The 24,216-nt window shown below is 68.6% G+C and overlaps 1 protein-coding gene across 1 annotated transcript; it reads left to right on the top strand.

Annotated features, from left to right (window-relative positions):
* The first annotated feature begins 7,552 nt into the window (after positions 1-7,552).
* Positions 7,553-18,241, top strand: LOC125363051 (basic proline-rich protein-like). Its single transcript, XM_048362028.1, has 8 exons — positions 7,553-7,561; positions 7,676-8,000; positions 8,413-8,676; positions 8,738-9,284; positions 10,801-10,945; positions 11,875-12,402; positions 14,457-15,397; positions 18,070-18,241. Exons 1-8 carry the CDS (start codon positions 7,553-7,555, stop codon positions 18,239-18,241), a joined length of 2,931 nt encoding a protein of 976 aa, XP_048217985.1.
* The last annotated feature ends 5,975 nt before the right edge of the window (positions 18,242-24,216 follow it).

Below are 24,216 nucleotides of genomic sequence, written 5' to 3'. Positions count from 1 at the left end.
GCCATTCCCGAGGTCCCGAAGCTGAGCCGGGGCCACCCTGCCCGGCCCCGCGTGACCGCGCAGCCCCCGGCGCCACGCAGGCCCCCAGCCCCGCCGAGTCCAGGAGGGCAGCGGGGGGGGGGGGGCTCGTTGGCCCTCCGTGTGTGGCTGGTGGGGTTCTGGTGTAGCTCAGGGCAGTTGCGCAGTGACAGGTGTGCTACTGAGCCATCCACCTTCCGGGGAGCCCCCCCCCACCCCCGCCAGGCCCCTGGAGTCAGGCAGCCCCTCTTCTGCGTGAGCTTGGCCCGACAGGACCCTGGGGGGGGGGGGGCGGGCCACCAGGGGAGCAGCCGCACGTCCAGCAGCTTTTGCTTTGAGTATGAAAAAGGTTCCTGGCCGTGGGTAGAACCTTCTAGATCAGAGGGGGAAATGGGAAGGGCCAGGTCCCGGTATGAGCTCTAGGTGGTAGGGCCTGTGTGCTTTACCTGCCACCCCCCCCCCGCGGGGCCCCCAGGCAAGCCCTGATGACGTCACTATTGAAAACTCGATGGGCCCTGGGGGGACAGGTGTGGTCGCAGTCCCGCACAACCCCAGAGCTGGGGAGACCCGGCCGCGGGCGGGGAGCCCGTGTCAGCCCCGGCCCCCTCCCCGGGCTCTCCAGGGCCGAGTCCTGGCCCTGACAGCTTGGTCCCAAAGGACCTGGTCGACGGTCCCCTCCTCGGGGACGCACCCCGGCGTGCTGGGGGGACGCTCGGCCCCCCGCGAGCCGCTCTCCCCAGCCTCGCTCTGAGCTCGCTCGTGGCCGGGCCGGCAGGAGGCAGCCCGGGTGCCCGGGGGCGGGGCCCGCAGGAGGGCAGCGCGCTTTCTGGGGTTCTGCAGTGCCGCCCCCCCCCCCCCCGCCCCGTCTGCCCAGGGTTGTCCCAGCCCGTCCTCCCTGACCGCGCGTGGTGGCCACTCGGGCTCTAGTCCTGACGGGGAGGAGGGGGCTGGCAGCGCCCCCATTTCACAGACGGCAAACAGAGGTCCAGACAGGCAGGGGACGCGCCGGGGGCTCACTCCCTCACCCCAGCTGCTCGGAGGCTGAGAGCTGAGGGTGGCGGTTCAAAGCCAGCCCGGGCGGAGCCGTGGCGCACGCGCGGTAGAGTGCAACAGCCTTGAGTGAAAAAGCGTTAAGTGAGAGGGTGAGGCCCGAGTTCAACCCCGGTACTAGCGTGTGTGCGCACACGTGCACACGCGCACACACACACAGAGCTGATGGCTGACCCCCAAACTCAGGAGTTAGCACAGAGGTGCCCTTGGGGTCCCCTGGGGAGGTTCGTGGTGGGCGCGTGCCGTGGAGGTGCCCGTGGCCCGCATAGGGTGGCGGGTGGCGGGGCTGAGGGGCGAGTGCAGCTCCCAGGACCGGTGCCCGCATCGAGCCGCCCGGGGCGGCCGCCAGAGGCTGCGTGACGAAGCCCGCGGGGCCCGTGCCCTGGCGGCGGCTCCGGCTCCGCGCCTGCCCGCGCCCCGGCTCGCCCCGGCTCCGGGCCTCCACGCCTGCCCGCGCCCCGGCTCGCCCCGGCTCCGGCTCCGCGCCTGCCCGCGCCCTGGCTCGCCCCGGCTCCGGGCTGGCGTGGGCAGGTGTGGAGCCTTAGGAACCTCCCAGACCTGGGTTCTAATCTGCCGTCTGCTGCTTAAGCCTGCGGGCCGCTCTCTGGGCGTCGGTCTGCTCATCTCTGATACCCGCCCTGCGGGGGAGCTGGCGGGGCTGGCAGCTTGCCGTTTGCTTTTCTTCTGCCAGCCAGGTCGGTGGAGTTGCTGGGCACAGTGGAGTGTCCCTGGGCAGGATGGATGTGTTTACCTGTGGACTCCGGGCCCTGTATTAGTCATGCGGCGCCATGCTGGGGAACAAACAAGACCCACAAGGCAATCGAGCTTGTTTCTTGCAGGCGGAGCTGGGTTTAACTGGTCTAGAACTGAACCCTGCTGAGTTGGGCAGCCCCATGGCCTACCCAGCATCGGCTGGGTTGGTTGATGGAGGAGGCCTACCTACGCGGGGGCCTGGGGTCTTGGGGAGCAGTCTCCATCCAGGGACTCCTTGGAGGCGTCTGTCCCTTTCCCATCTCACCGGTGCCCAGCCAGGGGGTGGAGGGCCCTGCACGTGGAAGGCGAGGGGGGCGGGTGCAGGGAGGTCAGCAGAGCGAAGGCCAAGTTACACCATGGGCCTGGAGCTTCTTACAGTGGCTGGCCGCCATCTAAGTTCCTGGGAGCTCAGCCCACCGGCACCTGGGGGTGGGGTCCGCCCCAGGCCTGCCTGGGAGGGGCATGTGTTCCTGGGGGAGGGCCTTGGGGCCTCAGGGCCTCTGCCAATCCCTGATGTGGCCATACCTGAGCTAGAAGACTCCGAAGTGTTCCGGAGGTCAGCTCTGGGGTGCGGAGGGAGGCAGGCGCCCTTCCCTGGCGGCCTCGGGTTCTGTGGCCTGAACAGCTGGGGTGACCTTGGAGAACCACCCTGCCTCCTGCCATGGGTCCTGGGGCTCTGCCCCCGGGTTCTGTGCCTTCTCTGCTGTGGTAGAGCTGGACAAGGGGGTGATAAAGGTACCACAGCTGTAGCCTCAGCAGAGAGCAGGGTGCGGACGGCCTTGATCTCTGAGGTTCTCTGTCTGTCTGTGCATGGAATCCAGGGCCTCACACGGCCTAGGCAAGTGGGGTACCACTGGCTATACTCCCATGCTCCCTGCCTCTGATGTTAGTCTCTTCCTTTCTGGAAGCTTCTGCAGGCCCCCTTCACTGGGTTAGAGATTGAGAAGTGCAGAAGTTGAGGGTTGGGCATGGGTTGCGATTCTGGTGACCTCACTCTGTGGGAGCTACCCACTGGAGAATTCCTGGCCTCCTCCCCTTGCCTGAGGTTGTGGTGGTTTGATGTGGACAGGAGCCTGGTAGAGTTAAGTGCTTCGGGGTTCTGGAAAGGCAGGTCCCCTGGATGGCTATGGAACATTCCTCCGAGTTGTTTTCCAGGGGCATAGGGCTGGTGGCATCGCTACTCCAGCCAGGAGACAGGAGGGGCAGGGATGCTGTAGAATTTAAAGTGTCTACTGTGTGCCAGGTACTGGGCTCAGTGTGCTGCCATATTAATCCTCAGTACCTTTGCCACAGCCATGCCTGGAGGCTTTTGGAGGGGAGCAAGTGCCTTCCTCCGGCATGGCACAGTCATTCACGACTCACCCATCTGTCTTTCCTCCCTTCCTCCCTCCCCCCATCCACTAAAACACCCATCCATATGTCCATCCACCCACTAAAACACCCATCCATCCACCCATCCATCCACCCACTAAAACACCCACCCATCCATCCACCCACTAAAACATCCACCCATCCATCCACCCACTAAAACACCCACCCATCCATCCACCCACTAAAACACCCACCCATCCATCCACCCACTAAAACATCCACCCATCCATCCACCCACTAAAACACCCACCCATCCATCCATCCATCCACCCACTAAGACACCCTTCCATCCATCCATGCACCCACCAAAACACCCATCCATATGTCTATCCACCCATCCACCCACTAAAACACCCATCCATCCACCCATCCATCCACCCACTAAAACACCCACCCATCCATCCATCCATCCACCTACTAAAACACACATCCATATGTTCATCCATATGTCTGTCCATCCATCCACCCACTAAAACACCCGCCCATCCATCTACCCACTAAAACATCCACCCATCCATCCACCCACTAAAACACCCACCCATCCATCCATCCATCCCCCTACTAAAACACACATCCATATGTCTGTCCATCCATCCACCCACTAAAACACCTATCCATCCATCCATCCACCCACTAAGACACCCATCCATCCATCCATCCATGCACCCACTAAAACACCCATCCATATGTTCATCCATATGTCCGTCCATCCATCCACCCACTAAAACCATCCATCCACCCACTAAAACACCCATCCATATGTCCATCCATCTATCCATCCACCCATCAACCCACTAAAACACTCATCCATATGTTCATCCATCCATCCACCCACCCACTAAAACACCTATCCATATGTCCATCCATCCATCCATCCATCATCCATCCACTAAAACACCCATCCATATGTCCATCCATCCATCCATCCATCCATCTACTCACTAAAACACCCATCCATCCATCCATCCACCCACTAAAACACCCATCCATATGTCCATCCATCCATCCATCCTTCCACTCACCCATTAAAATACCTATCCATATGTCCATCCATCCATCCACCTACTTAAACACCCATCCGTATGTCCATCCATCCATCCTTCCACTCACCCATTAAAACACCCACCCATATGTCCATCCATCCATCCATCCATCCATCCATCCATCTATCCTTCCCATCTATCCACTCAAACAACCATCCATCCATCCATCCACCCACTAAAACACCCATCCATATGTCCATCCATCCATCCACCCACCCACCCATCTGCCTGTCCACCTCTCCCCCGTGTCTCTGCCCGGTGGCACTTATGTCCTCTCAGGCGGGCCTCTGACGGTGTCTGTGCTTCTGCAACGCTGCTCTTTCAGGGGAGAGGACAGTGTCGAGGCCCCGCGAGCCTCTGTGGCATCCCGAGGCCGCATGCTGGCCCACTGGCCATGGTGCCAGAGATGGACAGTCAGGAGGTGGCTGACCCACTGGCTGAAGAGCTGTCTGCCTCGTGTCCTGGCTTGAGATGACGGGTGAGGACTTCTCTCGGGGGTTCTTGGCAGTCGGGGGAGGGAGGGACAGGTTGGTCTTGTGAGCCCTCCAGGCTCACGGGAGCTAGTGAAGTCACCGTTGTGGGCCATGGCCGCTGGGAGCCACAGGCATTGCTTCCCAGGACCCCCAGCTGCTATATTCCTGCTGGGGGGCAGCCACGGGGGGGGGGTGCGCATACTTCCGGGCCAGGGCTTGGCTCCCACACAGGAAGCGCGGTCCGGGGCCGCCTTGGTGGAGGGCACGGCAGAGCCTCGCTTCCAAAGCAAGTTTGGAAGGGGTCAGGAGTAAGGGGTAACTGCTGGTGGGGGAGAGGGCCTGCGAGGGAAGCGGGTGCGGGCCCTCTCCCCCTCTTCCGGCTCCCCACGCCTTTCCTCCCCCTCCCCCTCCCTCCTCCTCCCCTCTCGGCTCGGGCCCGGGCGCGGGGTGGTTAGGTACTCACAGTGGCTGCGGCCTCCTCGGCCTCGCGGCCCCGTGTCCTGGGAGGGGCCCGGGCGGGCGGGGGCGGGGGGCCCCCACACCTCTGCCGGGGAGGCTCGGGTGGCCCCGCTCCTGGCCCGGGGCCTGGGCTCTGGGCCGCGGCTGCATCTCCGGGTCGTTCCAGGTCGAGGCCCGGGGTGCTCGGAGCTCCGGGGTGACCCGGGGCCCCTTGTCCCGGCTGGTGTCTCGCCCCCCCCCCCCCCCCGAGACCCTCTTGGGGCAGCGCCTGTGGGGCGGCGGCCCCTCCACCTCGGCCCCTTCCGCGGTGGCCTCGGGGGGCCCGGGGCACCTCTGTCCCCAGGAAGGGCTCTTTGGAGAGGAGAGAAGAACACATTTCCACACCTCCAGATTCTGAAAATGGATTTCTCCCAGGGAAACAGAGACTCGAGCATGTTCTCTTCCCTGAGAGGAAGCCAGGAAAACAGGGGGGGAGGGGAGGCCCCAGCCAGAGCCCGGCCAGCCTGTGCCGAGGCCAGAGATCTGGATTCAAATCCTGCCCGCCGTGGGCCGCGTCACCTGGCCTCTCTGAGCCCCGGTTCCTCTCCGCTCCTGCTCCTGGGGGAGCAGCCCTACCCGGCCTCCCGGGGGGCTGTGGGCGGAGCCGCCTCCTCCATCTTCTGCTAGGTGAGATGGGATGGGGCCGGTGTGTTGGGGGTGCACCGTGCCTGCTGTTCCGGTCCCCACCGCGCGGCCTTCTGGGTGGCCTGGGCCACGTGACCAGCCATCTCGGGGCTCCCGTTCCTGATCCCTTGGGCTGGGCTCCCCTGTTCTGGGCGTCTGTCCTGCTCGGGGCCTGGCTTCCGCCTGGCTCCCCTCTCGCTGCAGCCGGGGTTTCCACCCCCCCCCCCGCCTCCCGCTCCCAGCCCCGCCCTGCCGGCCAGGCGGCCCCCCAGGAGGCCCTCTCTAACTGCCGGGGGGGGGGGCTGGAACCCCATCTTCTTGGTTCCGGTGCCGCCCCCCCCCCTTACCTCCTTGCTCTGAGTTCCTGGGTTAAAAGCTGCTCTCTGCCCAGGACACCATGGTGCTGCTTCCCCTAGCTTCTAGAAACATCTGAGCTGCTAGCCCGAACCCCATGGCCCCCCCCTCGCCTCCCAGGTATGGCCTGCACGTCTCCTCAGCCCCGGCCCCGCCCACCCGACGTACCCCCCGCAGAAACTTCTAGCGTTCACCACCCGAATCCAGGAGCTCCCGCGTCCGCGGCAGGCCTGCCGGAAGGGCGCCGAGGGCCTCGGCTGCTCCGAAGGGGCCACCAGGGCTCGGGGCTGGGCACTGGGCTGCGCGGGCAGCTCAGGAGTCGAACCCAGGGCTCCCCGCTCCAGCTGACCCAGTCATTGTGCTCCTCGGGTCCTCCAACAGCCGTTCCTCCCGCAGGAGCTGCGTGGGTGTATCTTCCCGGAGTTGTCTGTCCTTCAGGGGTCCCCACATTCCCACCCCAGAGGCCTCAGCACAGCCTTCCCCCTGGGCTGGGGTGGCCCCGGGGCCCGGGCAGGGCTGGAGGCTCTGGCCCGGCGGCAGAGCTCCTGTCAGACACTCGCCTCCCGCTTCTTCAAAGCATGAAAGAAGCCCTGAAGTGAGGCTGGGGCGGGGGGGGGGGGAGTCTGCGTGATCTCAACGCCCCGAGCTGTGGCTTCGGCAAAGGGGAGCAGAACCCACTCTCCTCCCGCACCCAGGCTCTGGCCCTCCTTCATCCGAGCGAGGCCGCGGCCGCCGGGGCCTGGGGTTTGCAGCCAGCCCCACCTGACCCCCAGCCCGCGGCCGCCTTCCTCCCAGCCCAGGGCCGGCTCCCCTCTGTTCTGTCCTGCTGCCCCCCGCGAGCGTGAGGCCTTCTTCTTCCTGACCGTCTAGTATTCCTCACCACGTAGTCGGAGGATTTGCACCTCTCCGCGGCCCGTGCGTCCTCCCTCGCTGCACGGAAGCCTGCCGGCCCCCTTCCCGAGTGGCTCCTGTCACGGAGCTTCTCGTTCCCGGGGTCCCTGAGGGGCTCCCCTTCCTGGGATCGGGGGGACCGGGCTGGACTGGGGCTCAGGGTGGCGAGGCATGATGGGGCAGGGGCCCAGCTCCCCCAGGGCCGGCCTTTGTGGGCCCGCGCCCCTGCGGCTTGTGTTCTGGAGGATTGGGAGGGCGTGGGGCTGGTGGGGCGTCGGGCCTGGGCTCCCCTTTTGGGAGCTGGGCTGAGGCCCGCGCGGGAGGGCCGGCGCGGGGCCCCGAGGGCTTCCCGGAGGCGCGCGGACAGTGGGGTGCGTCCCCGTCTCCAGGCACGGGGGCGCCCGGCCGAGCGGCCCCCCGCTCAGCCCCGCAGCAGTCGGGGGCCGGCCGGGCCGGCTTTGTGTCCTTGAGGCCGGGATGACGGGCGTGCGCCGCCCCGCGCGTCCCACGGAGCCATGGTTCGGTCGGCGTGGCGTTTGCCGCTTGCTGCCTGTGTTGGTGCAGCACAGTGTGGGTGCTGCCGCCTCTGCTGTGTAACAGACGCCCCACAATGGCAGCTGGGAGCCCCCCGGGGTGGTGCCCTTCCCCCCCGGGCCGCTGCACCGGCCTGTGCGGCTGCTAGGGAAGGGCCGCCCATCTTTGGGTCCCCCGGGTGGGGACTCGGGCCCTGGTTCCCGCAGGCTGGGGGGCAGGGCCTCCCCCGCTCCCCGTGGGGGAGGGCACGTGGATGTGGTCACCTCGCTCCCGCCCTGCGGGGAGGAGGCTAAGGGGGTGCGCACGTTGGCGGTCGGGGCGCAGCCACCCCTGGGAACGCTGCTGCTGCTCTGCTCCTCCCTTCCGCCCCCTTGGGCCACCGTGGACCCTGGCGAGGCCGCCCCCGCTTCTGGGGCCCCCTGCCCGCTGGCTCCGCTCCAGCCGCCCCCCCCCCGCACCCCCTTTCTGGGCCGGGGAAGAGCTCCGGAGCACGGGCCGATTTGTTTTTCTACGTTTTGCAATTTTCCTGGAAATGCGAACGATCCCAGAGGGAGCCTGGGCCGCGGCCGACGCTGCGGGCGCCTGTGCGGGGAGGGGGCCTTTCCAGGAACCGGGGGGGGGGGCGGGGGGGGGCAGGCGCTCGAGCGGCGGGGCCTGCGCAGCCCGTGCTGGGCTTTGTAAAGCCGGCCGGGTCCTCTCCTCCGTGCGGGGCGCTGCCCTCCGGGGCGGGGCTGCCCCGCACCCCGATGGGCTCCGCGGGGGGGGGGGCACACCCTGAGCATGTCCGCGTCCTGTCCCCACAGGGCCAGCCGAGGACACGGGCCTTCGTCCCCGTCTGACTCAGTTTCCTCCTCTGGGAGGGCTGTTTTGGTTCCCAGTCAGGGAGACCGGGGTGCAGCCCTTGGCGAGCAGGAGGACACGGGGCCCGGGGCCCTTCCCGCCTCGGTGTTTCCAGAAGGATCTCCGGGCTGAGAGTGCCGGGTGGCCCCGTGGCCCAGCGGTGCGCTGCGCCCTGGCCGCCCCGGCCTTCCTTGGCTCTCCTCCGTCTTCTGAGCTCCTGGGAGCTGGTCAGGCCCCCCTGCCCCCCCGGCCCCCCCCACCCCCCGCCCCCGCCCCCTCTGGATCCAGCTCGGTGGCGTGGCAGCTGCCGCCTCGGCCCGGGGACCGCGCCTGTGGGCTGCTCGGGGCGTGTGGCCGCCGCCCCCGAACCCCCTCTTCCCCGAGCCCCCCGCATCCAGCCTGGGCCGCAGCGCCCTGCCCTGTCTTCTGCACCCCCGGGCCCGGGCCCGCCGCCCGGGAAGCGGGGAGCCGCCTCCCCCACCGCGGGGGCACCCACCGGCGAGCCGCAGCCGGTCACGGGAGTCAGTGCCACGAGGCCCAGCGCTTCGCGGGCGGAGGGGGGTGGCCTGTCCCCGCCTGCCCTCCCCCTGAGCCGCAGGACAGACCCCACCCTGCCTGCGGCTCCCTCCCCTGCCTCCTGGCCGGCCCGGGCCTGCGGGGTGGGACCTCTGTCCTCCAGCCTCCGGGGTGCCCAGGACCCCCTCCCCGAGCCCTGCGGCACGGCGGTCCCCCCCCCCCCCAACTCCGGGGAGCTCCGCTGCAGCGCAGACTCAGCAGGCCTCGGTGGAGGACCCACTGCCGGCGGCGCAGAGCTCGGGAGCAGCTCTGAGTTCCGGTCTGTCCATGCTTGGGCCACGACCTTCTGGGGTGCAGTGGGTCCTAGGCCTACCTTCCCGTGTCTGCTCCAGCTAAGCTTGTGGAAGGGAGGGAGGGAGGGAGGAAAGAGAGACGGAAGTGAGCACAGGTGGTTGTAATCCTAGCTACTCGGGAGGCTGAGATCTGAGGATCACAGTTCAAAGCCAGCCCGGGCAGGAAAATCTGTGAGACCCTTATCGCCAGTGAACTACCGAAAAGCTGGACGTACAGCTGTGGCTCAAGTGGTAGGGCACCACCCTTGAGCAAAAATCCCCAGGATAGGGCCCAGGCCCCGCGTTCAAGCCCCAGGACTGGCACACATGCACCCACACATATACACACACTCCACAAACAAGAGAGATAGGAGGGCAAAAAAGGAAGGAAGGAAGGAAGAAAAGAAGGAAGGAGAAGAAAGCAAGAAAAGAGAGGGAGGGAAAGAGTCAAGGGATGGAAAGAAGAGGGAAGGAAGGAAAGAAGGGAGGGAGGGAGGGAGGGAGGAAGGGGGGCAGCGGGCGTTGGGAGGAGGGGGCTGTAGGTGCTCAGAGCGCCTCCCTGTCTTGCGTGCCTCCTCTTCCGCACACGTTGATGGCTGCTGTCCCTGGCGGGGGGAGCAGGTGTGGAGGGGGGGGTAGCTGGGGGGGGTCGCCGCAGGTGGGGGCTGGGTGGCAGGGTGGGGGAGGGCCCCCCGGGGCTGTCTCTGGGTGGCTGGCTGGGGGACCCCGTGGGGCGGGGCCCTGGGGGGCGCCCAGGTGGCAGGCTGGGGGGGGGTGGGGGCAGGGGTTCGCGGCTCTCCCTTGTCCTCAGCCTGGGTCTCGTAGCCGTTGTGAGCCTGGGGCTTCTGCCTTGCCAGCCCAACTCCGTTCTTGTGGTGTTTGGGGTTGGCACAGATCCGCTTCCTGTTTTTTAAGAGAAAAGGATTAGAAACACTTATTAACGCGCCTTTGAAAGGCATCAAAAGACTTCCTGCGCGTCAAGTGACTCTCACAAAAGAGCCGTCTAATGACTTGAGCAATGCGGGCGGGCGGGCGCGCGGAGCACGCCGACGAGCCCCGACCCTCGCGGGGCCCGGGGGCGGCGGGGACACGTGCCGTGGACGGAGGGGCCGGGGCGGGGGTGGGGGTGGGGGGCTGCGACGGTCCTGACGCGGGGGGTGGGGACGTGGGGGGGGCGGGGACGCGGGGGGCGGGGGGCGGGGACGCGGGTGGCGGGGACGCGGGGCCGTGGAGGGTGGCGGGGGCGCGGGGGGACGCGGGGCCGTGGAGGGTGGCGGGGGCGCGGGGGGACACGGGGCCGTGGAGGGTGGCGGGGGCGCGGGGGGACACGGGGCCGTGGAGGGTGGCGGGGGCGCGGGGGGACGCGGGGCCGTGGAGGGTGGCGGGGGCGCGGGGGGACGCGGGGCGCGGGTGGGGGCGCGGCCCTGTAGGGTGACGGGCGGAGCCGCGCGCTCTGCCCCAGCCCCGCGTGGCCTCCCGTGTCCTGAGCCGCTTTGTCCTCAGGCGGCCACGGAACGGCGTCGTGGCTTCCAGAAACTACCAAGGAAGTGTTGGAATAAGAAGAAGCGAGGCTCACGTGGCCTGGGATGAGGCCCCGGGCTGCCTCGATGGCGCCCCGGTTACGGGAGCAAATCTCATTACGGCCGAGGTGAGGAGTTTCCTTTTTCTTTCTCAGTGAAATAGGTGTGCTCGCCCCCCCCCCCCCGCCCCCGTCCTGTGGACTCGAGCAGAACGGCCCCCGTGGGGCCGGCGGGGGTGCGGGGACCCCACGCTCTGCACCGGCCACGCTGCCCCTGGACGTGGAGACCCCGCCCGGGCTGACCACGTCCTGATGGCCACCCTGCAGAAGAGGGGCGGCCCTGGCCGACAGGGTGGAGGCCCGGCCCCTGCGTTTCCCCTCCCCCTCCCCACGCAGCCCCTCCCTCCTCCGGGCCCTCCTCGCCCTGCGTCCGTCCCGTCCCGGGCCAGGCCCCGCTGTGCGCCTGCGCGCCGCTCCCACGCCCCTCGGCGCACAGCGCGGCTTCCCCCGGGCGCCCACGCGCCAGCCGGGGCGGGGTGGAGGCGTCACCTCGCCCGGGGTACCGGCGCCAGGGTTCTGGGCGTGTCTGCGTAGGTGTTGGGGTTGTGCGGTGCTGACCCACCGGTGGTAGGGCTAAGTGAACCAGGAGGAGGGGATCTCGGGGCGTGGCGCCCTCCCGTCTTTGGAGGGGAGTGGAAAGCGTGCACGGGGGTGAGTGGAAAGCACTGTGCACGGGGTGAGTGGAAAGCACTGTGCACGGGGTGAGTGGAAAGCACTGTGCACGGGGGTGAGTGGAAAGCACTGTGCACGGGGGTGAGTGGAAAGCACTGTGCACGGGGGTGAGTGGAAAGCGTGCACGGGGGTGAGTGGAAAGCGTGCACGGAGGTGAGTGGAAAGCGTTGTGCACGTGCTCTGCCCCCCCCCCCCCGTCTGCACACGCGCGCGTCGCTGGGCCGCCCCGAGTTTCCAGCGCGCAGCTCGCCCTGGGCGCGGGCAAGGCAGCTTCTCGCGACGCAGGCCTCTGCTTCTCGCCGTCTCTGCTTCTGCTTCCCGCGTAGCGCTGGCGACGCGGCGCAGGGACAGGTCGCCCCGCCAGTGGCGGCCACGCCTTGAGTGCGTCGCCTCCCGTCCAGGAGGACCTGGGGGCCCGGGCGGAGCCGCGGGAAGGCGGGCTGGGGAGGACAGGGCGTCCCCTGCGCGTCCGGCTCCCGGGGGCCGCCGGGGCCCTGGCCCTGCCGTCTTCACGCCTCCCTCCCTCCCGCGGAGTGGGGGTGGCCCTCGGGGAGCCCCGGCAACGCGGGCCGGGCTTCTCTCTCAAGCTCCCCGATCTGGAGATGTCTTGGAGAACCGTGGCGCCCTGTCCTGGAGTCCGGGAGCACCAGGCTCCCCGTGGCCAGGGCCCCCACTCCCCGCCCTCACTGTCCCGGCCCCAGCGGACCTCGGGACACCCCAGAACACGTGTTTGGCCACAAGTGAGCCCCGAAGGAGAGCGTGCTGGGAAGCGGACGGCGGAGGGCACGGAGGCCCGGCGGGCCACGGTCTCCATCGCGTCGGCCCCACCGGACATTCTCCCGTGGCGGGGGAGCGTCAGGATGGCCGCGGGGGGGGGGGGGGGTTGACGGTGAAAGTCTCCGCAGCTTCCCGAGATGCCCCGTGCCACGCGGGTGCAGCCGTCCCGGGCGCCCTCCCCTCCCGGGTCCCGCACACCGCCCCGCCCTCCCCGCCTAGGTCCAGACAGACACAGGCCTGCTCACCCCTTCCTCCTCAGGGCCACTTCTGGTGCCGGGCTGGTCCTGCCCCCCCCGCCCCCCCCATGCTGGCCCCTGCCCCGGTGCACCCCTGGAGGGGCCTGGGCAGAAGGGAGCGGCCGGGCCGGGACCCAGCGGGTGCCCCGAGCCTGGGACGTGTGTGAGCAGTGTGGCAGGTACTGGAATGAGGAAGCGCAGGGGCTCTGGGGGCAGAAAGGGCGCCCCCACTTTCTAGCCTGTGCCCCGAGGGCGCTGTTCTTGGGTCGGCTGGACCCGCAGCTGAGTGTCATCACCCTTCAGCCCTGCACCAGGGATGGCAGCGGTGTGGTCCCCAGGGGGACGAGCTCGTGGCCGGGGTCCCGGGGAGGTCACCCCTCATTCCTTGCGGCTTGCGTGGGGCGGGGTGGTCCCCGTTTTCTCCTCTCAGGCTGGCGTGCCCGCCGGCCCGTCGGTTCTGTGGTGGGCGAGGCGGGTCTGGGAGCCGAGCTGGGGGCTGCACCTCGGGAGCGGAGGCGGGGGGCCGTCCAGGGCAGCTGCCTCGGGCTAGCCGGGGAGCTGGGCTGCCCCACGGGGTGCCTTGAGGGTGGCTGGGGTCCCCCGGTCCCAGGGAGCTGCCCCGGCACGGGCGGCCCCCCTGTCAGGAGAGCCGGGAGGGAGGACTCTGCGGGGGGCCGCCCGCTTACCGGGGCCCGCTGAGGGTTCTGGGGCAGATGGGGGAGCCACAGTAAGACTGGGGGGGTGCGGGGCGGGCGGCGAGGAGGCTGCCAGACGCGGGCTGGCGTCCAGACTCCGCGCGGAGACCAGGCTCCAGCTAATTAGCTGCCACCCACCCGCAGCCTCCCCTCCTCCCGCGCAGGCTCACGTGCGCCCGTGTCACCCGCACCCCAGATCTTCCCTCCCCAAAGTCACGGGGACCCCGGGGCCTGGTTACCCACACACCCGCAGCTCCCCCTCCCCCCCGTGCCCTCCTTCCCTCCTCGGCGGGGCGGCGTCTCTGGGCTCTTGGAGCGCAGACCTTGGCGGCGCTGGCACCGTTTCCTGCCCCCCTCGTGGGGGGCGCGGGGCCACGCGGCTCAGCCCCGCTCCTGGCTGACCCCGTCCGTCCCCCGAGAGCCCCCGCGCCCCGGCTTCAGCCCGGCCTCCTGCTCCAGGCCCCTCCTTCCCGCCGGGATCCGCCACCCACACTTCCGCATCGGTGGCACCCGGGTCCCCACGCTGCCCTCTCCATCTTCCGCCCTGCGCCCCCATCTTCTCGGCAGCCCTCACCACCCCGCACAGCACCCCAAACTTCGTCAGGATGAGCGTGCACGGTCTGCTGGCCTCACCCGCAGCCCGACCCGGGCACCCCGAGCCTGCTCCTGGCCCAGCGCTCCCGCCTCCCTCTCCGTCCGCCACACCGGAGCCCCCCCCCCCAAACCCCCTCGCCCCGGGGCCGCCAGCCCCTCCCCAAGTCCCCGCAGGAAGGGGGGCAGGAAAGGTGTCTGGCACGCGGCCAGCCCCGGCCCACGGCTTCCGTTTAGTGGTCCCCAGTGGAAATGAGCACAGAACGGTAGATTGGGGTACCCCTTACGGACCCCTCCCTGCCGGCTGCTGGGACTGCCTTTCCCCTCCCCCCCTTCCACCGGCCCCGTGGGTCCCCCATCCCGCCGGTGCGTCTGGCGTCACCGACGGTGCGGCTCGACGGCCTCCGAGCCCGGCACCCAGGGTCGTTTCCAGATCTCCCCGGCTCGCGGGCCTCGTCTGCCCCGTCTGTCTTCCTGGAGCCCCGCCCCGGGCGCCTCGCGCGGGACCCTTCCCGCTGGCAGGCGACGCCGCAGAGTCCGCACCCCAACACCCCCCTGCGCGCCCTCCCTCCACCTGCCACCTCCCCTCCCCTCCCCCTCCCCCGCCAGCTCCAGGCAAGTGGAGCCTCCCTGACTCCGGGCTCGCCGGGTGTGGGCACGGGACCCCGCGAGCGACCCATCGGGGAGCTCAGCCGCCACGCAGCGCCCCACGCGGCCGCGCCCACCCGCCACGCGGCGCCCCACGCTGCCGCGCCCACCAGCCACGCGGCGCCCCACACGGCCCCGCCCACCCGCCACGCAGTGCCCCACGCGGCCGCGCCCACCCGCCACGCGGCGCCCCACGCGGCCGCGCCCACCCGCCACGCGGCGCCCCACGCGGCCGCGCCCACCCGCCACGCGGCGCCCCACGCGGCCGCGCCCACCCGCCACGCGGCGCCCCACGCGGCCCCGCCCACCCGCCACGCGGCGCCCCACGCGGCCGCGCCCACCCGCCACGCGGCGCCCCACGCGGCCGCGCCCACCCGCCACGCGGCGCCCCACGCGGCCCCGCCCACCCGCCACGCGGCGCCCCACGCGGCCGCGCCCACCCGCCACGCGGCGCCCCACGCGGCCCCGCCCACCCGCCACGCTACGGCCCCGCCCACCCGCCACGCGGCGGCCCACGCGGCCGCGCCCACCCGCCACGCTACGGCCACGCGGCCGCGCCCACCCGCCACGCGGCGCCCCACGCGGCCCCGCCCACCCGCCACGCGGCGCCCCACGCGGCCGCGCCCACCCGCCACGCGGCGCCCCACGCGGCCACGCCCACCCGCCAGCAGCGCCCCACGCGGCCACGCCCATCCGCCACGCTGTGGCCCCGCCCACCCGCCAGCAGCGCCCCACGCGGCCACGCCCACCCGCCACGCTGCGCCCCACGCGGCCACGCCCACCCGCCACGCTGCGCCCCAACGGGGCCACGCCCACCCGCCACACTGCGCCCCAACGGGGCCACGCCCACCCGCCACGCTGCGCCCCACGCGGCCGCGCCCACGGGGACCCCGACCCTCGCCGTGCAGCCTGGCCGCCCCTCCCCCCGCCAGGCCTCCCCAGCCTCCCGCCTGGGCCTCGGGCGGGCGGTGGGGTGGGCGCGGAGCCTGGAGCCTGGCGTCGGGGCGCTGTTCTTCACGTTCCGAGGCGTGCTTTGTGGGGGTGGGGGGGGGGAGGATGGCCGGGGGGGCGGTGCGGGCCTCCAGGGCGGCGGGCAGGGCGCCGGTGGCCTCGGATGACCCCGGGCCTCCCGCGCGGGAGCTCGCCGTGGGGGAGGGAGCGCTGGCTCGCGGCGCAGTGTTTGTCGTGTTCTGCGATGCGGCTGGGGCTGCCTGCCATCATTTATCATTATAATTAAGTACAATTTGGCGGGGGTGGGGAGAGCTGTCAGACCTGCTCCCGCGCCCGCCCGCCTGCCAGCCGGGACCGCAGAGCCAGCCCCCCAAGCACAGGTAGAAGGGCCGCTGTAGATCCTGCCCCCCCTCCCGCCCCCCTCCCACCCCCCCACCTGTGCCCCAGGAGATACGGCCTGCCACCTGCCCCGGCGGCCCAGGGCCCGTGGCCACCCACCAGGCCCCTGGGTCCCCACAGGGTGGGCTTGGGGCCCCATTGTGGCTGGCGGTGGACTTGGGGGGACAGCGAGCGAGGCCAGCGCCTCCGTGGGCGCAGACGGCGTGGGTATCTGCCCGGGCTGGTGGGCTGCTCAGGTCCCCTCTCTGGGCCTGCTCCAACGTCTACCCCGCCTGACCTCGCCCATCTCCCGGGACTCCGCCTGCCCATTCTACCTTTGGGAAGGCTTGCTCCGTGCAGAAGCCCCTTCTGGAACATTCTTCTCCTTATTGCTACTTGATTATGTCCCTAACCGTCTTTTCAATGTCTCTTCATCACCAGATTTTCTGGAGTGTTCTGCGGCTGGCAACCTGATCTGCAAATGCAGAGCTGAGGTGCCGCGTGCCCTCAGGAGCGGGTGCTCCTGTTTTGGGGGGGTGGAGGGGGGCTCAGGGTCCTCTGGCTCTGGTGTTGGCTTGGGGGGCAGGTCACAGCTGCTTTGTGACTCAGAGAGACCCATTCAAGTCGGTGTGTTGAGTGAATATAGGAGAGTCCATGATAGAGGCGCCCCGGGATCGGAAGCCTGAGTGCGTCCAGGGGGTTCTGGTCTGTGGGGAGGTCACTGGACGGGGCAGCAGGTGCTTCTTTGCTGGCGTGGGTCCGAGCTCTGCGCTTGGGGCGGTGGCTGCCTTTGGAGCGGGAGGCGTTCCAGAGTGAAGCTTGGTGCTGGAGGTCTGCTCTCAGCCCGCTCTCGGCCCAGTTTCTTCCCAAAGCAGAGATGGGATCAGGATGTTAGTTTAGTTCTCGTTTATGATCACATGGCCACCTGTACTGAGAATGATGCATTCTGATATATCAGTCCACCTGATCTTAGAGTTGGGGGGGGTGGTAAGACCGGTGATTGATTAGTGATGTCTGCCACCGACGCAGCATACATAAGGCAGACCTCGCTCTCCCGTGCTAGACGGCAGAGCAGATCGTGAGACGGGAAAACATCTTGGACATCACTGGGTCAGCATCCCCTGCGTCACTGAGGGGAAGCAGGTGAGGCCATGTCAAATCAGCGACAGGGCAGGGGCCGAGCCACAGGGCTGCCAGCTTCTCTCCCCTGACCACTGGCTCTTCTTTCTGCTCCTGGGAGGCTGCCCGCGTCAGGACAGGGGTGCCCGGCTGGGGTCCCGCGTGGGGGCACTCTACAGTGATGCCTCGGGAGTGGCTAGAGCCATGGAGAGAGGAATGAAGGTTCTGGAAGGCCCAGCATCTGGTTTGTTTGGTAGTCGGTAAAAGACTTGGGTGACTCCTAGGACCAGGTCAGGGTGCTAGAGCTTCTGGAGGTGACTATGCTGGGTGGGGGCACTGGGGGCCGGAGGGAAGCTGGGCTGCGGCCCCCGCCTCCCCTTGCTGGGGCCGCACAGGGCTGTCTCAGCCCCGGGGGCACCGCTTCCGGGCCCCACAGAGGAGCCACGCCGCTCGGAGCTCACCTTAGTCAGGACCGGGGTGTCGCACGGCCTGGGTGACGGGGGCCCTCGGATGAGCCGGGTGGGGCCCGGGGCCGCGGCGACGCCCCGGGCGACTGTGCTGCGGCCTCTGAGAGGCCGGGGTGGGGGCGGCGTGTCTCTTCCCGCGTGCCCCTCTGTGGAATGGTGTCGGGTCCCGCGCGCGGGTGCCTCGGCTGCCCGGGCCTCCGTGCGCCCGTCGCACTGGGCTGGAGAGGGCCTCGGCCTGGCCTGGCACCCGTGGACGCCGTCCAGGGCTCCGGTGTTGCAATCCCTCTTGGCCGTCGACCCCCATTTCCCTGGCAATTGCAGGTCTCCTCGGCTGGGATTTGGACAATGTTTTTTCTCCTTCTAAACAACCACTGTGGAAGAAAAAGAATCCCCCCCGCCCCCCCGTTCCCGCCCCGGCTTCCACGCCTTCCTCGCTTAGAGCCCCTGTCGCGAGGACCCTGAGTCTCAGCAGTGCCGACCCCATCCCCGCACCCCTGCACGGGCTGGGGAGCTGCGGAGTCCCGCGGGAGCCGCCCAGGCCTTGGGCAGGCACCGCGGGGCTCTGGGCGGGAGCCCGGGGCGGAGGAGCGGGCAGGGCGGGAGGCGGGGCTGGGCTGCTCCGCCGTGCTCGGGGGGTCGGCAGCGCCCTTCTTCCTTAGGATGCGCGTGTTCGCGGCTCCTTCCTCGGGAGGTTTCTGGGCCGCAGACGGTCCCCTGGAGGCTCGGCCTCGAGTTGACACGGACGGGATGGCCCTGCCGTGGACCCCTGCCCTGCGGGCCCCCCGAGGGCCCGCGTCGCCTCCTGAGGCCTGGCCGCACGCCGTGGATTAGGGAGGGGAGGCATGGGGCTGCTGGGGGCGGGGTCCCCCAAGTGGGCTTCCCGTGGGTGCGGGTGCGGGTGCCTCTCCTCTCCCTCGTCACCATCCCCGTCCGTCCCGCCACGTGCTGGGAACGAGGCCCCGAGGGGCAACGCAGGCAGGAGGAGGGGAGGCACCCCGGTTCTGTGAGCGATGAAGCGATCACATGGAGCAAGCCGTCGGGGTGGATGTTAGGGAGCCCCAGCCCCTTCCCCGGGCCCGCGACGGCCGCTCGGGAACGCCACGGGTGCCTCGGCTCGCGGTGGTTTTACGAGCGGCCCGGGTGCCAAGCGTGCGGCAGCCAGCAGAGCTTCTGACGTCTGGAGCGGCGCCCAGTCAGCCACAGGCCCCGGCCCCGCCCGCCCGCACCCCGCTCCGCAGGGAGCCAGGGTCCTGCGGCGTCCAGGCCCCTCCACCACGGGGAGGCCTGCGAGGGCGCGGTAGCCAGGCACGGGCAGCGGGGGGCCCCCACCCCCCGCCCCGGGGGCAGCCATGCCTGGACCTGTTTGCCTGCCCAGGGCTTCCTTGGTGCCAGGGCAAGCCCGGGGCCTGAGGGTCCCCAGTGTGCCCAACCCTGCACCCTCCCCAGAGCCCTTTGCCCGCCCCTGGCTCCTTCCCCTGCCGGGGGACTTTGGGGGTGACGCCAGGGGAGGCTGGCTTAGCTGTCCCGCCTTCTGTCCTAACCCTTGGAGTAAACAGGAACATTAAATCACTACTTGGGGGTCAGGAAACTGGAAATAATCAAAACATAGTGTCCTGTCCTCTGCCCGGGCACAGGGCCGCTGGCTGCCCGGCCCCGCCTCTGCTCTCCGCTTGGTGGCCCGGGTGCCCACAGTGGCCATGGGCCAGGATACAGTTAAGGAGACGGAAGTCACCCTCTCTCACCCACGGTCCGCCTGGCAGGGACCCCGCAGCCACCGGAACCCGGGCTCACCTTCCTCACCTGTCTGCAGACCATAGGAGATGGGGGTGGGGGGGCACAGTGTAGATCCCCCCTAGGGTGCTGGGAGCCCGACTCGGTTGTGCTACCCTCTGCCTGCACGTGGGTGTGTGCACATGGGTGTGTGTGGCAAGCTATCTCCCTGCTGGGAGCCAGTGAGAGGGGTGTGGCACACACCGGAGGAGGGGCGCCGCCCTCCTTCCCAGGCGTGGCTCGGGGCCCACCGGGAGCCTCCTCAGCCACAGATGCCCTTGGTTGTTGCTTTGGTAGCAGGGCTGTGTGTGTGTGTGTGTGTGTGTGTTGGTACTGGGTCGTGAACTCATAACCTCCCACTCTCACTGGGCGTTTTCGCTCAAGGAGGGCTGGTGGTCTAAGGCACACCTTCACGTCCGGCGTTTCCTTGGCTAGTTGGAGAGGAGAGTCTGTCTCTTCTGTCTGTCCAGGCTAAGGAGGAACTACGATCCGCAGACCTCAATCTCCCGAGGAGTTAGGAAGCCAGGCGTGGCCACCTGTGCCCAGCCGCACCATCCCCTTGCTGACCGGCCCTCCTCCTCCCAAGCCCTCAGTGCCACTGCAAAGCTCCGCGCTGGGCTCTGTCCCGCGGCTCCGGGCAGTTCCTGCAGGCGGATGCTGCCCCGGCGATGTGGTCGGCGACGGAGAGGAGAAGGAGCCCAGGCCAGGAGGCCACCCGGGCCGCGCTGGGTCCCCTCCGTCCCCTCCCAAGAGCTTCTCACCCCGTGGAGCCCTGCAAAGCCTGATGAGGCAAACACTGAAATGTGCCGTCCTCACTTGGCTAGTAGGAAACACGATGCAGGGCGGGGCCCAGGGAGCGGGGCGGGGCCCAGGGAGCGGGGCGGGGCCCAGGGAGCGGGGCGGGGCCCAGGGAGCGGGGAGGGGCCCAGGGAGTGGGGCGGGGCCCAGGGAGCGGGGCGGGGCCCAGGGAGCGGGGCGGGGCCCAGGGAGCGGGGCGGGGCCCAGGAGCAGGGGGCGGGGCCCAGGGAGCGGGGAGGGGCCCAGGGAGCGGGGAGGGGCCCAGGGAGCGGGGAGGGGCCCAGGAGCAGGGGGGGGTCCCCAGGGAGCAGGGCGGGGCCCAGGAGCAGGGGGGGGTCCCCAGGGAGCAGGGCGGGGCCCAGGGAGCGGGGCGGGGCCCAGGGAGTGGGGGGGTCCCAGGGAGCAGGGCGGGGCCCAGGGAGCGGGGAGGGACCCAGGGAGCGGGGAGGGGCCCAGGAGCAGGGAGGGGGGTCCCCAGGGAGCAGGGCGGGGCCCAGGAGCAGGGCGGGGCCCAGGGGGCAGGGCGGGGCCCAGGAGCAGGGGGCGGGGCCCAGGGAGTGGGGCGGGGCCCAGGGAGTGGGGCGGGGCTCAGGAGCAGGGCGGGGCCCAGGAGCAGTGGGGGGCCCAGGAGCAGGGATGGGGTCCCAGGGAGCGGGGCGGGGCCCAGAGGCAGGGTGGGGCCCAGAAGCAGGGTGGGGCCCAGAAGCAGGGCGGGGCCCAGGAGCAGAGCGGGGCCCAGGAGCAGTGGGGGGGGTCCCAGGGAGCGGGGGCGGGGCCCAGGAGCGGGGCGGGGCTCAGGAGCAGGGCGGGCTCAGGAGCAGGGCGGGGCTCAGGAGCAGGGCGGGCTCAGGAGCAGGGCGGGGCTCAGGAACGGGGCGGGGCCCAGGAGCAGGGCGGGGCTCAGGAACGGGGCGGGGCCCAGGAGCGGGGCGGGGCCCAGGAACAGGTGGGGGCCCAGGACGAGGGGCAGGCCCACCCACAGGCGCCCCGTGGATCTGGGCTGGCTGCGGGTGCCTGGCCGGCGTGAGCTCACCCTGGACTCCGTGGGGTGTGTTGGAGGGGCTTGGACGGCAGCAGGACGCGGGCTCCCCGTGGAGATGGTACGAAGGCCTTGCATGGGTACCAGGGGTCTGAAGCAAGTGTGCGGGCGGGACGCCCTCTGGGATTCTTCTGGAGCCCCGGGAGGAGGGGGTGTGTCCACACACACCTCCGTGGGCTACCCTGGACTGGATGCCTCCGGGCCGCAGACTGGCCTAGTGGGGCTGCTGCCTGTGGTTGACTGGGGGGCCTCAGGATGGGGCTGCACAGAGCCGGGGCTCCTGGGCAGAGGCGGCCCTTTGTGTCTCGAGCCTCCCCAGACAGTGTCTGCCAGGGCTTGGCTGATGGGCTGGGGGAGGGTTGTGCAGAAGGGGCAGGGAAGCCTCCGGAGGACCCCCAGTGCCTCCTCTGCAAGGCTGCTGTGGACCGGATGTGATTGCACGCGTTCTCCTGATGGGGAGACTGGAGCCTGAGCCAGGAAGTGTCTGACCGCAGCCTGAATGGCTCTGAAGACCTTGCTCCTTCCCCATCAGGCTGACATCCTCCAGCCCCGGGCGGTGGTTCTTCTGGGCCTAGGCCTCCAGCTCCCATCTCTGACCCTCAGCAGTGGAGTGGGTGGCCTTGTTCTCAGCCCTGCTACTTACCTGTGCTAGCACCTGGGGGTGGGGGCGGGGGGGCAGTGTTTTCTGGCCTCCCTAGAACCATGGCAAGGGCAGAGACCTATTTCCTGGTTCAGGCCCTTGAACATTCTTTCGGACTTGATACTTGAAGCTGGAACAGCCATCTTGCAGCCACAAGGCCAAGGCTGAGGGCCGTCATGAGCGGCTGGCTCAGGGCTGCCAAACTAACACCCAAGACCCCTGTCTAGGTGTCTTCACGGCAGGACTGCGAAGGGGGTGGGCTCCACATGGGTTAGGGATCCCTTCTCAGGTTCAGAGAGGGGCACCCAGGGCTGGGCTGGTATTGGTGGGGAAGGGGTTGAGAGGTAGGGGCCCCTAGAAGGAGGCAGGGTCCTGAAGTTCTGGCCAGACTTGCTGAAAGGAGGTGGGGGTGTGGGGACTTTGGGCGTGGCTGCCACGCTCCTTGGCCTCCCTGTGAGGTGCAGGCCAGCTTCTCCCAGGGACTCTGCTTTGTCTGAGGGGGCAGCTGGTCCAGAGGGTCACAGGAACCCAAGACAGTTGCCCTGCCCTGCCCCTTAGGACCAGCCCTGGCTGGTGACTGTGGGAGGCATGTGCTTCAGCCTCCATCTCCCCGCCCCCCCCCGGCCTCCATCTCCCTCCCCCCCTCCATTTCCCCACCCCCCATCTCCCAGGGGACAGTGAGGTGGCCAGGTTCACCTAGGATCAGCCTCTGGCCTCTGTGGTGACTGAGCTGCAGTAGCTCCTTCATCCTCCCTGTGGCCTTTTCCACTGCCAGCCTGGTGTGGGGCCCCACATGTCCCCTGTTTCACATCGAGAATCAGCTTGGGGACATCCTCCATCTGGGGTTATGGGCAAATGAAGAAGGAGAGTCTGGAAAGACAAGCCAGGGACAGGAAGGAGCCTGAGCCTATCCTGGAGAGGTTAGGGGCCGGCAAGGCTTGGTGTTCCACACCACCCCTTGCTTCCTGCAGTAGGCCGGCTGGGGCCAAGGAGACCCTCGCAGAGTGGAGTGGTGTTGGGGAGCCAGGTGGCAGCAGACTTCGGGTTGGGGGGTGGGCAGGGAGGAGCCGGGTCTCTACCAGGTAGATGGATGCTAGTTGCCCGTGGAAGATTGCTTTCCCAGACTCCCTTGCAGCTAGGAGTGGCCCCCAAAGACAGTCTGGGAAGTAAGGCATGCAGAAACATTGACTAGGGGCCCTGGGGAAAGACTTTTCTCTCCCTGGTAAGAGGAGCGATGTGAAGAATGCACTCCTGACCGTCTTCCTGCTCCCTGCCTCCGGACTTTGTTTGGATTTGATGTTTGGAGCTGGGGTAGTCACCTTACAACCACGGAGACCAGGCCAGAGCAGTCATGGGGCCTGGCCCATGCCGTGGACCCAGTGCCGCTGCCCAGTGACCCAAAGCCTCCTCACGATGGCAGGAAAACAAATGAGTTTTAAGTTTAATATCTGCAGGCCAAAACATTCTTGAACAATACAGGTTTTTTTTTTTTTTTTCCTTTGGTAGGATTAAGGTTTAAACTCAGGGCTTCAGGCTTGCTAAGCAAGTGAGCTACCCCTTGACACTTCCACCCCCGCGCTGGTTTTTGATTTTGATTTTTTTGCTTTAGCTGTTATTATTTTTGACTTACCTTTAAGTAGTTGCACAAAGGGGTTTCAAGCCGTGTGTGATTTTAAGAGGATCTCGCGTCTTGATCCTTCTCCCCGATCTCTCCCGCCCCCCCGCCCCGCAGTTTTCCTAATTCCGCTTTCACACACGTGCGAGGAATATCATGCCTGCATGTCCCTGTGCGTCCCCTCTTCTTTGATCCACTCCCTCCCCCGACCTCACCCCCTTGGCCCCTCGAGTTCCCCATTCCGGGTACTCGCTTTGTGAGCCTGTGCGTTCATTGTTCAGCACCCTCCCCTGCACTGCCGTCCTTTACTTAGTTACCTTTAGAGAGAGTCCCCTGCTGCCCACGACCCCCCCCCCCCCCGTCTAAACCGTGTCCAGCATGGCTGAGATAATGTCTGTGCCACCACACCTGGCCTGTAACACGGGACTGGGGAGCAAGCGTGGACTCTTGTCCCAGAGCCCAGCAGCAGAGTGGAGCAGAGGGAGGAGCCCGGGGTTCCGTAGGTGGGGAATCAGTCCCGTAAGTGACCCCCCCCCCCCCCCGTTCCCTGAACCTCTGCCAGGTGAGATAGCATGCAGGTATCAGCTTGGTCATTTTTTTCGGGCCTCACAAGACCCTAAACTGGGCCCTGCAGTTGGGCCTACATAGAAACACTGACCCCGAGAGTGTGTGTGTGTGTGTGGGGGGGTGTCCTGTACAGTGGAGGGGGCAGCCCGGGAGGGGACCCCCCCCAGATGTCTCTCGAGGCGACGCCGCAGTGGGAGCCCTTGGCCTGCGGCCCCTGCGCACAACTTGTCTTCATTCTGCTTGAGTAGCTGCGGTGAGGCCCTTGGGTCCAGGCCATCTCGGGACAGCAGAGTGGCCCGGGGCAGGGCGGACCAGGAGCCCCACGAGCCGGAGCCCCGAGTGTGGAGCCTGGGGGGCGGGGCGGGGCGGGGCAGGGC

Source organism: Perognathus longimembris, chromosome 14 (assembly GCF_023159225.1).
Source record: "Perognathus longimembris pacificus isolate PPM17 chromosome 14, ASM2315922v1, whole genome shotgun sequence".
Taxonomy (NCBI): Eukaryota; Metazoa; Chordata; class Mammalia; order Rodentia; family Heteromyidae; genus Perognathus; species Perognathus longimembris.
Note: the sequence above shows the minus strand (reverse complement) of the source record. Positions and strands in the feature narration are given on the sequence as shown.

Excerpts from the sequence above, each read along its gene's own strand:
- LOC125363051 (XM_048362028.1), top strand. Across the intron at positions 10,946-11,874 it reads CAAATCTCATTACGGCCGAG|CGCTGGCGACGCGGCGCAGG; the intron begins GTGAGGAGTTTC and ends CTTCCCGCGTAG. Across the intron at positions 15,398-18,069 it reads CGGGGACCCCGACCCTCGCC|GATGCGCGTGTTCGCGGCTC; the intron begins GTGCAGCCTGGC and ends CTTCTTCCTTAG.